General features: G+C 35.1%; 1 protein-coding gene and 1 pseudogene across 3 annotated transcripts; one reads left to right on the forward strand and one right to left on the reverse strand.

Annotated features, from left to right (window-relative positions):
* The first annotated feature begins 140 nt into the window (after positions 1-140).
* Positions 141-6,141, forward strand: LOC131662612 (putative disease resistance RPP13-like protein 1; annotated as a pseudogene).
* A 430-nt stretch (positions 6,142-6,571) lies between these two features.
* LOC131662613 (putative disease resistance protein At3g14460) lies at positions 6,572-12,503 on the reverse strand. 3 transcript variants are annotated; one of them, XM_058932429.1, is made up of 6 exons: positions 8,861-12,503; positions 8,588-8,737; positions 7,796-7,909; positions 7,572-7,629; positions 6,951-7,065; positions 6,572-6,812 (listed from the first exon to the last, which is right to left on the reverse strand). In XM_058932429.1, the coding sequence occupies exon 1, from the start codon at positions 12,427-12,429 to the stop codon at positions 8,872-8,874; it is 3,558 nt and encodes a 1,185-aa protein (XP_058788412.1). In that variant the 5' UTR covers positions 12,430-12,503; the 3' UTR covers positions 6,572-6,812; positions 6,951-7,065; positions 7,572-7,629; positions 7,796-7,909; positions 8,588-8,737; positions 8,861-8,871. The 3 variants fall into 3 exon arrangements, with proteins under 3 accessions (XP_058788412.1, XP_058788411.1, XP_058788413.1); XM_058932428.1 differs by having other exon boundaries at positions 7,541-7,629; XM_058932430.1 differs by lacking the exon at positions 7,572-7,629.
* Between the last annotated feature and the right edge of the window lie 1,315 nt (positions 12,504-13,818).

Here is a 13,818-nt window from a genome sequence, read left to right on the forward strand (position 1 = left end):
TACAAGTTGAAGTAAAAGAATGAACTGATTATTCCTTGATTGAAAGAAACTTTACAAATAGAGTTTAGATACAAGCTACTTGAGACTTAAGTGGATAATAAGACTTAATCTTAGTTGGCATTAAACTATTGGAAGACTAATATAAGCTAATAAAAGATTTTCTTCATTCTGTTGTCATTTCTTTCGCAAGCTATTCTTCTTCTTGTTACAAACAAATTAACTAATGGATTCTATTCAGAGAGAAAAATTCGCCTCACTCTCAAACTCTGTGAACCTGTTGTTAGAGTCCATATTTTCTGATGAGCAAGAGGATTACATCTGGAGCAAGAAAGCTGACCTTCCACTCTTGGAGAAAACACTGGTGGATCTTCAATATCTACTTCGTTATGCTAAGAACAAACTCATCCTCAGTCAAGCTATCAACAATTCGCTGGATACGCTGAGACGTGCTGTTTTTCAAGTTTCCAATTTGCTTCACGAATACCAAATTTCAGGGTATGATGCCGCACTTACTCCTAACCAGCTCAAAAATAATTCTCGTTTAAGTTTTTTCACTGCACTGATTAAGTCTAAAACGGACAATTTAAATCAAATATTTCATGGCTTAAGTTCAGTTGGTGATGATGATTCTTCTATTTATGGAAGAGACTATGATATTCAGAAACTGAAACATCTTTTGTTGTCTAATAGTAGTGATTGTGATGGTAAAATTAGAGTTATTTCCATTGTTGGTATGGGAGGGATTGGTAAAACAGCCCTTGCTAATTTCTCAAATGATGCTGATGATTTGATGATTTGAGTATTTTTGAAAACATTCTTAGATCTATTACTTCACAAACAAAGAGTAATACTACAAGTGACATCAACACCGTCTACCCAAATTTTTTGCTGGTATTAGATGGTGTCTGGGATGCAAGATTTATCAATTGGACATTACTCATGGATCTCTTTAATGCTAGGGAAACAGGAAGTAGGGTCATCATCACAACACGAGATGACAGAGTTGCAATGTCCATGCAAACATTTGTTTCTGTTCACTATATGAGACCCTTGAAAGTTGAAGACTGCTTGTCTTTACTTGCCAAACACGCATTTAAAGAGCATTACTACCACGGACGAAGATTCTATCTAGAAGTAATTGACAAATTAAAAAAAGAAATGCAAGAAGAATTTTGTAGAAGAATGGCAAAAAAGTGTGAAGGATTACCATTAGCTGCTGTAGAACATGGGGATATTCTTTGTATCTCATTCGACCCAGATGTTTGGAATTATGTGCAAGAAAGCCACGCTTGGGAAACAGCTTATGAGGTGCTAGCTTCTCTCAAATTGAGCTACAATTTTCTTTCTGATCCTTTAAAACAGTGTTTTCAATATTGTCCAATTTTTCCAAAGAAGTCCATCTTAGAAAAAAAGATGGTAGTTCAGTTGTGGATTGCAGCGGGTTTACTAGAATCATCGTCCACAAATCAAGAAAAAGTTGGAGAAGAATACTTTGATGAACTAGTTTCAAGGTCATTGATACATCGGCGATCTAATGGTGTTGAGGAAAGAAACTTTGGAATGCACAACTTCATCCATGATTTAGCTACAGAGGTTTCATCTCCAGAGGTTTCATCTCCAGAGGTTTCTTCTTCATACCATATCAATATGCACAGACATAACCTAGATGATAGGATGCAAAATTTCTCATACAATAGAGGGACATATGATTCATATGACAAATTTGATAAATTATACAGAGTAAAAGGTCTGCGTACCTTTCTAGCATTCCCATTACAAGAACAGTTGCCTCTTGGTTTGCTATCAAACAAGGTAGTGCATGACTTGCTGCCAACAATGAAACAATTACGCATGCTGTCTCTGTCAAGCTACAAGAGTATCACCAAGGTTCCCAAGTCTATTGCAAATTTAATAGACCTGCGGTACTTAAATCTTTCTCACACTATGATTGAAAGGTTGTCTTTTGAAACATGCAAGCTTTACAATCTGCAATTCTTGTTGTTGGCGGGCTGTAAAAGGTTCACTGAATTGCCGAAGGACATTGAAAAATTGGTTAATCTATACTACCTTGACGTTAGTAACACCGCATTGAAGGAGATGCCGGAGGACATGGGAAAATTGGTTAATCTACACCACCTTGACGTTAGTGACACTGCATTGAGGGAGATTCCGATTCAAATAGCCAAACTACGAAATCTCAAAACTCTGTCCGACTTTGTTGTCAGCAAACATAATGAAGGATTGAAGGTTGCAGATCTGGGAAAATTTCCCAACCTACATGAAAAACTTTCCATATCTCAGCTACAAAATGTTAATGACCCCAATGAAGCTTTTAAAGCTAATATGAAGATGAAAGAACTAATAGACAAATTGTCTTTGGAATGAGATTATGGTACTGCTTTTTCAGATCGACGAAATCATCGTATTGTACTAGAACACTTGCAACCCTCAACAAATTTGAAAAGTCTCACCATCAAAGGCTATGGTGGAGTCGGCATTCCAAATTGGTTGGGTGATTCTTTATATGATAGTATGGTGTATTTAAGGATCTCGAATTGTGATAACTGTATTTGGCTTCCACCCCTTGGACAATTGGGTAATTTGAAAGAACTCAATATTGATTCGATGCTTTCAATAAAAAGTGTCGGTATAGAGTTCTATGGAAGTGATGGTTCTGCTTCATTTCAACCATTTCCCTCCTTGGAGACTCTACGCTTTGAGGATATGCCTGAGTGGGAGGAATGGAACATGATTGGTGGTCCGACTATGAATTTTCCTAGTCTCAAACATTTGTTGCTAAGTAAATGTCCTAAACTGCATGTAGACATACCTCACAAACTTATTCCTTAACTGAACTTGAGTTAAAAGGATGGCCTTTACTGGTGGAGTCAAGACATTCAGATGATAATAATAATATCATAAATATAATTTCAATGTTAGATGTATTCAACAGATTGATGCTCCCTCTCAATTCTCTTCAACAGTTGTCCATAGACGACTTTCCATCTCTAACGTCTTTCCCAACAGAAGGCCTACCAAAAACCTTGAAATTTCTCATAATCAGTAATTGTGAGAATCTAGAGTTTCTACCTCATGAATACATGCACAATTACACATCGCTCGAGGAATTGTAAATTTCTTATAGCTGTAATTCAATGACATCATTTAGCTTGGGTGCTTTCCCTGTCCTCAAGAGTTTGTTTATTGAGGGTTGTATAAATCTGAAATCAATATTAATTGCAGAAGACGTGTCGCAAAAGAGTCTCTCATTTCTTAGAAGCATCAAAATATGGGATTGTAATGAACTTGAGGTATTTCCCCCTGGTGGATTGGCCACTCCATACCTCGTTCATTTTTCCGTGTGGAAGTGTGAGAAGCTTCCTTTACTACCAGAAAGAATGCACGCTCTAACTGGTCTTCAAGAAATGGCAATTGATAATCTACCAAATCTTCAAGCATTTGTCATAGATGATTTTCCTAGCAGCTTACAAGAACTGACTATTGGTTCTGTTGGAGGGATTATGCAGAATTACAGGCCAGCTTGGGAACATTTCACCTGTCTTTCAGTGTTGCGAATTAACATGCTGATGGGGCATTCTCTACCTGCATCACTTGTGACACTATGCATCTATGATCTTAAGGATAATGTCATTGATAGGAAATGGTTTCAACATCTGAACTCTCTCCAAAAACTTGAAATTGTTAATGCTCCCAAACTCAAGTCATTGCCAAAAAAGGGATTGCCTTCCTCTCTTTCTCTACTAAGTATCACTTGTTGTCCATTACTGGAAGCAAGTTTGAGAAGGAAGCGAGGGAGAGAATGGCGTAAGATTGCTCAAATCCCCTTCATAATCATCAATGGCAAAGTGATCACATGAATTTCCTGTCTAGGTGAGTCGCTAACTTCTTTTATAAATATCCGATTATACTACATATGTTTTTGTATTATCCAAAGCCTAAACTTTGGTCCTACGTTTTGGAACTCGCTATTGCATTCACTATTGTTACTCATTCTCCTCTTCTATTAGCCTTTATATTTTGTGTTTGTGGATTCATAATTAAAAGTCATTATTATGACGCTTAATGAAGTTATATTTTATCCTGAATTATGTTCTTTTGAGACTCTATGTTTAGTTGTTTACCGGTCTTTGATCTTTATCTTGTTTGCAGATCTACAAGGGCTTCAACTGTGATTGATGGCTTGCTCCGAGATAGCGGCAGTGGCATCTCAGGTATGAATTCCTCTTCGATAGGCTTTAACATTACTCATTTTACTACATGCATGTTCTAATGCTCATCTTTCTTTCCATCTACATTTATTTACTTCGGTCACTCTTGTGGTTTATTGCAGATTCAGAAAAGGAGGTATAAACAAGTCTTCTGTTTTCTGAAAATATGTGTGTTTTGGCTTGTCTTGTATTGGAAAGATGCATGTCATAGATGCTGCACAAAATCATATAGGTAATATTGTGGACAGGCAAAATCATATAGATGAATCTCAAATAAGTTTGTAGCCACATTGGGAATCTTGTTAGTTTCTTATCTACTGTTGTTGTTTTGAACATGTTTTCTTACAGCTCTAAAGTAGATAAAGTGATAGATTCATGTCCTGCTCGTGGTTACATGTGAAAACTATTTTAAACTTGATATAAGAGATGACTCCACGACATTTCAAAAAGGAATTTACAATGTTTGTTGTATCAAGCAACATAATCAAGATCGTGTGCTTGGCCGTAGTATCATACGATGCTACGTGCCACGGCTTCCGGAGCATGCTACGTTCAGAGCAAAACTGTTTTCTGTTGCTGGCGTGGTCAGGATCGAGATATTGAAGCTGAATCGTAACTTAGCAGGATACTATAAATTGTATGTACATTTTCTTTTTTACTCACATCTTACATGTATGGTCTTAACTCTCATTTTCACTCACCATTAAGTGTATGTACTATTTCATTTTTATGCCTATATTTTGCATCGTGTTATTTTTGCATCGCCAAACTTACTTATTTCTGCTAGGCATCGGTATCGACCATGATACAGTCAATGCAATTGGCCAGGCTGGACATGTAGTTTTTCTTGTTCGCAGTTAGTTAGGCTTTATCATGTACTGTATTTGTGCACCTTTACAAATACTAGAATAGTAAGTTATAATTTTGTATTTTTAAAAAAGGATGGAAAAAATATGGTGAGTATGAATTTCTATTTCTTCACATGAAGTATATTGATATTGTTCAGATTTTAGAATCCTAGAATTTTGAACACACGTCCTAGATTGTATAATCTAAAGATCATTTTTGTGAAAACTAGTGGCTTTAAAGAGATTTAAGTGATGGAAAAAGAAGCTATGGCACAACTATTGTAGGCTAAAAGTAAGGCAAGTGAAAATGATACATTCGCTAATCATAACTTGTTTCAGTTTTCTATTTCAATTAATTATCAACAATAATGTGCAAAGGAATCTTTCCAATTTCGATCTTTATAGCGTAGGAATGATTTTTGAGCCTGTCAGGTTACTCAGGTCACATATGCCTGTCATTTCTTTATCCTGTTTTTGAGCCACTTAGCAATGATTTGTTGTTACTAATTAAACTCATGTCACCTTAACAATTGAAGTAAAGGGGTCAAACTTTTCAAAACTGTATAGAAACTAAATGACAAATTATTGGAACAGTATCCCTTAAGAGTTAAGACCTATAAACATTGTCATTAAGCTTTATCATTCACTCTCTTAAAAGATTATTAACAAACAAATCATTAACCAACTATTTTCAGACCTACATGTATAGATGATTTGCCTAGAAGTTTATAAGAATTGACCGTTGGTTCTGCTGCAAGAAACCAAATTTGTACTCACAACCTGCACCGAAGTCCAGTAAATGTTTTACCGATCATGAACATACGAAAAGGAGAAACAACAACAGACTGGAAACATGTCAGGTATTCTTTTTGTCTAATGACTTCATATATATTTTAGTGAATTGGTTTTAATGCATTGACTATATCAAACTTTGGTAACATGGGTTAAATTTGTCTCCAATGGATTAGTATGATAAATATTATTTATGCATTTACACATTCTTTTGTTTATATAAACGTCTGGACTTAATGTTTTGTCCTCAACTTGGTTTTAAATCAGCATACAATTTAAACACTACTAAATAACAGTATAGATTTAATATCAGTATTTTGTTTTTTTCCTCCTTCACTTTAAGTTTAATAAGTTTTTGTTCATGAGTTGTTTCTAGTATAGATTTATGTGTTGTTATAATTTACTCTACTCTCTCTCAATCCACACCATGTTCAAAGATATCTGAATGATGTCATGAGAGAACTAACATTTTTCCTAATTAAAATAGTAAAGATTTGAACTCTTATTTTATCTTGGAACTATTTATCAAAAATAAATAAATATGAATTTTATATTCCTTTCTTCTGCATTTTCTTATATTCATCTTCAATTTAAGTGTCACTTTTTATATTTTGGATCGCTAATCCTCTAATTCCATAATTTTAATATATTTTTTATACAAGTTTGAATTGTTATTGTAATCATATTTTGTTCGAGTAAAAAAATAAAACATTTTTCTTCAATACCTTCAACATAAATAAGTTATAGAATCAATGTTCATGTGCTTTGATCTTTTCATGAAAGACAAGATTGACAACAACAATAGTACGATATTCAGCCTCATAAGATGAACAAGATACAATAGTTTTCTTCATATGAGGACTATGTCTGTTATTCTGACATAGTTCGATTTGTTGAGATAACTGTTGGACAAATCTACCTCTCCAGTTGAGCAAATACAAACCTGAAATAAATGTAATAGAGACACTGTCACGCCTTATTGTTTTCATATATAACAGAACAAAGCATTAACAATGGAGAGCATTAACAACGGAGATAATCAATGTTTGCTGAGGGACTGACTACAATGACTAAAACTCACCCTATCAGCCTAACTGACTTCCAAGAAAAAATGGCAGCAACGGTAACATACAATTCAATCTTCATAGCAAGTTAGACCACAGTTCGATAATTCCTGCATGTTCTGAATGTGGTAGCTGCAATGAAATCCACTATTAGACTTCATGGTAACCCTTTGAAGCTAAAATAAAACATTTCATCTTTATAGCAGCATAAAGTAATTTAATACATGCAGAAAGAACATAAACAGAATAGAAAGCATGTCATGAATTGCATTAAACATACACCAATTTCGACCAAAAAATGAGCAAAAATCAAAATGTATCAACTATACTTTCAATTTGCATAAAAAAACAATTTTCACACTTCCTTTTGGTGATGCCATGAGGCTCAAAAAGAAGAAACTAAGTAAATGAAAGGCCTAGTAGGAGTCATTTTGAAAGGCCTAGTAGGAGTCATTGTAAATGAAAATAGTTTACCAAGTAAATGTACGATTTAGGTTCAATTACAAGCTAACCAGTTAGAAAACCAAAGATATGAAACTAAGATTTCCTAGGTGGCTACAAAATTTATTTGAAATTCATGTGTCAGAGAGGAACATAAAAAGCTCACTGAATTAAGTTGGATAGTCCACAGCATTAACTGAAGCAATTATGAGTAGCATCATTAACAAGCTCCTTCCAACACAATTGATGCCAACACTGTATAAATCCACAGGAGATACAACACCATAAACAAAAACTATATAAAATTAAACTTAAGGAGGGAGAAAAACACAATAGTTGGGTTGAGAAGAAAAGCACTTCAGGATTCAACGAAAGTCCCTTGCATGACAGAGCTAACATAGATTAGGGACAGAAAGAGTACCTCTCTGTTTTAGCCAACATTGCTATTTCTCCTTCCCATCCGCTCCTGACAGAAAGAGATATTGTTGCTGCTATCTAGGTGCAAGCCATCAATTACACTAAGCCCTTACTAGATCTGCAAATGATGTAGAGATAAAATAATTTGAAGACAAACTAAGCTACCAAATCTGGTAGATAAACTGATAAACAACAGCAGCTAAACATATAGTTTCTGAAAACACTACATGATGTTATTTTTCTAAAAGTGCACAGGAATGACGTATGATAAAATCCTAATTGACTAACCACCAACAAGAATAGTTGCATTACAATGATCTATGCTACTGCAACATGTCAGGCAAGTTATTTTCTTGTAATAGACTCAAACTGATAAATAGAGTTAACATATTAACACCATATCAGAAAAACATTATTCATGTGATAAAATGGGACAAATTTAAGACTCAAATAATTTAGATGGTCAACGACATTAATCATAGGAATAAGCCAACATCTTTTGAAATATCCTTCGCAACACAAGACATGCCAAAATAAAATATATTTTAAACAAAACCGAAAGGTTACAATAAGAAGCTATGTCTTTAACTACATGACAGGGAAAAAGTTCTAATTGACTAACATAAGGGAAAAACACCAGTTAAAGACAGTTAGATAAACACAAAAATGTGAAAATGCATAAATTAATGATATGTATTAGAATAATAGAATAGTGAAGAATTTAAACCATGGTTAAGAAGTTTGATACAGACAACACAATAACCTATATATGAAGTCATATAGATAAAAAGAATACCTAACATATTTGGAGTCAGTGGTGTTTTCTCCTTTTCATCTGTTCCTGGACAGAAAAGCAATTACTGGACCTGGTGGCTGGTTTTGAGGTGAATTTGGCTTCTTACAACAGCAAGATAGGGAAGAAGCAGGGGTGACACAAAATGTAGTTCTATGATTAAAATAAATGAGTTAGTGTTATAATATTGTATTTTGATGTTACTATTGAAATTCACAATAATTGATGATAAATTAATATAAAAGAAACAAAAAGAGAAATATTTGAAAGACTCACCCGAACAAGACTCATGTGATCAATTCTTCATTAATAACTATGGAGGGAATGTGAGCAATCTTACGCCACTCTTTCCCCCGCTTTTTCCACAAACTTGCTTCTAGTAATGGACAGCGAGTCACACTTAGTACTGAAAGTGAGGAAGGAAATCCTTTCTTTGGCAACGACTTGAGTTTGGGAGCGTTAATAATCTCAAGGTTTTGAAGAGAAGTGAGATGCTGATGCCACTTCTCATCAATGCTTGTATCATTAAGACCACAAATGCACAATTTCACAAGCGATGTAGGTAGCAGTGGCCCCATCAACATGTTCACCGTATCATCACCGTTAATTCGCAACACTGAAAGACAAGTGAGATGTTCCCAACTTGGCTCAGTATTCCACATAATCCCACCAACATAGCCAACAGACAGTTTTTGTAAACTACTAGGCAACTCATCTATGACTAAAGATTGAAGGTTTGGTAGATTATCAATTTCCATTTCTCGAAGGCCGGCTAGACTGTTCATTGCTTCTGGTAGTGAATGAAGCTTCTCACACTTCCACATTGCAATATAGAGAAGATTTGGAGTGGCCAATCCACCTAGGGTAAATGACTCCAATTCATTACAATCCCATATTTTGATGCTTCTAAGAAATGAGAGACTCTTTAGTGACACATCTTCTGCAATTGATATTGATTTCAGATTGTTACAACCCTCAATAAACAGACTCTTGAGGACAGGGAGAGCACCCAAGGTAAATGATGTCATTGAATTGCAGCTATAAGATATTTTCAATTCTTCAAGCGATGTGTAATTGGACAAGTATTCACGAGGAAGGAACTCTAGATTTTCACAGTTACTGATTATCAGAAATTTCAAGGTTTTTGGTAGACCATTTGTTGGAAAAGACATTGAAGATGGAATGCCGTCTATGGTCAGCTGTTGAAGAAGATTCAAAGGGAACATCAGTTGCCTGAATACATGATCAGATAATGGCATTGATTGTACCAGTAAAGGACATTCTTTTAACTCAAGTTCAGTTAAGAAAGGAAATTTTTCAGTTATGTTTCCAGCAATCAGTTTCGGGCACTTTCTTAGCGATAAAGTTTTTAGATTAGGAAACGTTGTAGCCGTATCTCCAATCAAGTCCCATTCCTTCCACTCTTGCATATTCTCAAAGTGTAGACTCTCCAAAGAGGGAAATGGTTGAAATGAAGAATCACCACTTCCATAGAATTCAATACCAATTGTCTCCACTGATTGCATCCCTTCAATAACGAGTTCTTTCAGATTACCCAATTTTCCAAGGGATGGAAGCCCTAAACAATCATTACAATTCGAGATCCTTAAATGCACCATGTTGCTAAATAAAGAATCACCTAACCAATTGGGGAAGTTGATTCCACCATAGCCTTTGATGGTGAGACTTTTCAAATTTGTTGAGGGTCGCAACTTTTCAAGTACAACACTTTGAATTTGTGAATCTAAAAAAGTACTATCAAGATCCCATTCCAAAGCTAACTCGTCTATTTGTTCTTTCATCTTTATATTGGCTCGATCTACTTCAAAGAGGTCATTAACATTCTGTAGCTGTGAGATTGAAAGTTTTCCATGTAGGTGGGGAAGTTTTCCTAGCTCCGCAATATTCAATCCACCATTTTGTTTGCCGACAACAAAATCAGACAAAGTGTGGAGATTTTCTAGTTTGGCTAATTGTACGGGCATTTCCCTCAATGCGGTGTTACTAACGTCAAGGTAGCGCAAACTAATCAATTTTCCCATGTCCTCCGGTAATTCAGTGAGCCTTTTACAGCCTGCCAACAACAAGAACTGCAGATGGTAAAGCTCGCATATTTCAGAAGGCAACCTTTCAATATTAGTCTGAGAAAGATTTAAGTACTTCATGTAGAACAAATTTCCAATAGAGTTGGGAACTTTGGTAATACTCTTGTAGCTTGACAGAGACAACATGCGTAATTGTTTCATTTTTGGCAGCAAGTCATATAGTACCTTGTTTGATAGCAAAGAAAGAGGCAATTGTTCTTGTAATGGGAATGCTAGAAAGGTACGCAGACCTTTTAATCCTTTTACTCCATATAACATATAAAATTTGTCATATGAATCATATGTCCCTCTGTTGTATGAGAAATTCTGCATCCAATCAAGTAGGTTATGTTTGTCCATATCGATACAGTATGAAGATGAAATCTCTAGAAATGAAACGTCTCTGGCTAAATCATGGATGAAGTTGTGCATTCCAAAGTTTCCTTCCTCGTCACTAATAGATCGCCGATGTATCAACGACCTTGACACAAGCTCATCAAAGTATTCTTCTCCAACTTTTTCTTGATTTGTGGAGGATGATTCTAGTAAGCCTGCTGCAATCCACAAATGAACTACCATCTTTTTTTCTAAGATGGACTTTTTTGGAAAAATTGAACAATATTGAAAACACTGTTTTAAAGGATCAGAGAGAAAATTGTAGCTCAATTTGAGAGAAGCTAGCACCTCATAAGCTGTATTGCGAGCGTGGCTTTGTAGCACATAATTCCAAAAATCTGGGTCCAATGAGATGCCAAGAATAGCCCCATGTTCTACAGCAGCCAATGGTAATCCATCACACTTTTTTGCAATTTTTCGGCCAATCTTTTCTCGCATTTCTTTGTTAGATGCGCTAATCTCTTCTAGATAGTATCGTTGATGGTAGTTGTGTGCTCCAAATGCATGTTCGGTTAGTAAAGCCCAACAATCTTCAACTTTCAAGGGTCTGAGATAATGGACAGAAAGAAAGGTATGCATGGATATTGCAATTCTTTCATCTCGTGTTGTGACGATGACCCTACTTCCTGATACCCCAGCATTTAAGATATTCATCAGCAATGTCCAATTGACAGATCTTGCATCCCACACACCATCTAATACCAGCAAAAGTTTTGGGTAAACTCCATTAATGGTTGTTTTTGAAGTAATAGATTCAAGTATGTTTTCAAAAACACTGGAATCATCAACATCATCTGAGAAATTTGCCCACAATTTGAACTCAAATTTGGCGTTAACTTGAGGATGATTGAAAAGGTGTTTAGCAAGGGCTGTTTTACCAATCCCTCCCATACCAAGAATGGAAATCACTCTAATTTTACTATCATCATCACTACTACTAGACAACAAAAGATGTATAAGTTTCTCAACATCAGGGTCTCTTCCATAAATAGAAGATTCATCATGATCAGCAAGTTGTAATATTTGTTTTAAAGTGTCCGTTTTAGACTTAATCGCTGCAATGGAAAAAGATAAACGAGAATGGTTGGCATACCATAAAAAATCATTTTTGTCAAGCAAACTGGCAAGATGAAAAACAAGATGTCTCAGCAAACGCAGCAATCTGTTGTTAGCTTGAGTGGGGATGAGTTTGTTGTTAGGATGGTAAAGAACACCGTGAAGATCCACCAGTGTTTTCTCCATCTTTTTCAAGAGTGAAACGCTGCTACTCATCATGTACCCGCAGTTGTCCAAGCTTAGAACAGAAACAATCTTTTCTAACAACACCTTCACATAATTTGAGAGTTCTGTCTGAATGGCCTCCATTTGTTACTTTGTTTGTAACAAGATGAAGAATAATGGGTTGAGAAAGAAATAACAAAATGAAGAGTGGATGTAGAAAAGAGTTGTTAAGTGGCTACCACTAATACCTGTCCGCGTTACGACCAATTATTCCACTTTTTGACTGCCTGTTTCCCACCAACATAATGCGATTACTTTTTTTAAATAATCAACATTTCAAATTATTTACGCAAATAGTTATTTTAAGAAGAAGATGAAGAATAATGGGTTGAGAAAGAAATAACAAAATGAAGAATGATTTCTCTTTTATATATATATATATATATATATATATATATATATATATAGCATATCAAATGAGAGTATTTTTAAATGAGAAATGAGAGGAAGAAATATCAACCATTAGATTCATCAAGAGAGAGAAATTAATAGCCTCATTAATGTAATAACATTCCCTCTCTTGATGAATCCAATGATTGATATTTCTTCCTCTCATCTCTCATTTGAAAAAACGAAGAAAATCCAAAATATCCAATTTTTAATCGTTCCATTCTATTTAGAAGACTCTCGTCCATTGAAAGGCACTGTCTTTTTTTCATTTTATATATTTTAAATATTTTTAACTAATTATTTTAATTAATATAATAAACAAAAAATTAAAACATATGTTAATATACTTAAAATAAATAATATGTTTAGTAATACCTTAATTATGATGCAATATCTTACCTTAATTAAAACATATGTTAATATACTTAATTATGTACATTTAGAGGAGCATGATAGTCTCTCATGCTTGATTGTATTGTGCTACTGTTGCTACTAGAGATTAGAGACCGTTAGAAATTCGGGTATGATAATCCTGAATAACTTCGAAGAATCGTGTTCGTACACTTTCCGAACAAAGTATTTCGACCATATTCTTGTCTGGGTTCACGAAATCTTTGTGGGGATAATTTTCGAAGAACAATCTGTTTCTGGAAAAAGAAAACTAATCAGGAATGTAGAGAGAAAGTATGGTTTTTCGTGTAACCAAAACCGAGGCCAAATGACTCCTTATATAGGAGATCAATAACAGAAACCGAAAAGACACAACTGTTCAGAAAACGGTCATGTCTGTTGGGAAAGGGTACAACTGTTCAGAAAAATTTTCAAACGGGGCGCTGCCCGCACCCCACCAGGGGCTTCGCCCCTTGGAACCCCATTTCAATTATTCGTATTCAATTACACGTTTGGCTCGACGAGCGTGCACTCCGCACTACCCTAACTCGTTTCAAGCTTAATGCATAATTGCATCAGCCTATAGTAAATCACATTACTACCAAAATACATTGATGATACTAAAATCACCAACAGAGACTTGTGTGCATGATGTCTTATCTGATGTTATAACATCTTGCTTGATGTGAGGCT

Source organism: Vicia villosa, linkage group LG3 (assembly GCF_029867415.1).
Source record: "Vicia villosa cultivar HV-30 ecotype Madison, WI linkage group LG3, Vvil1.0, whole genome shotgun sequence".
In the NCBI taxonomy this organism is placed as follows: domain Eukaryota; kingdom Viridiplantae; phylum Streptophyta; class Magnoliopsida; order Fabales; family Fabaceae; genus Vicia; species Vicia villosa.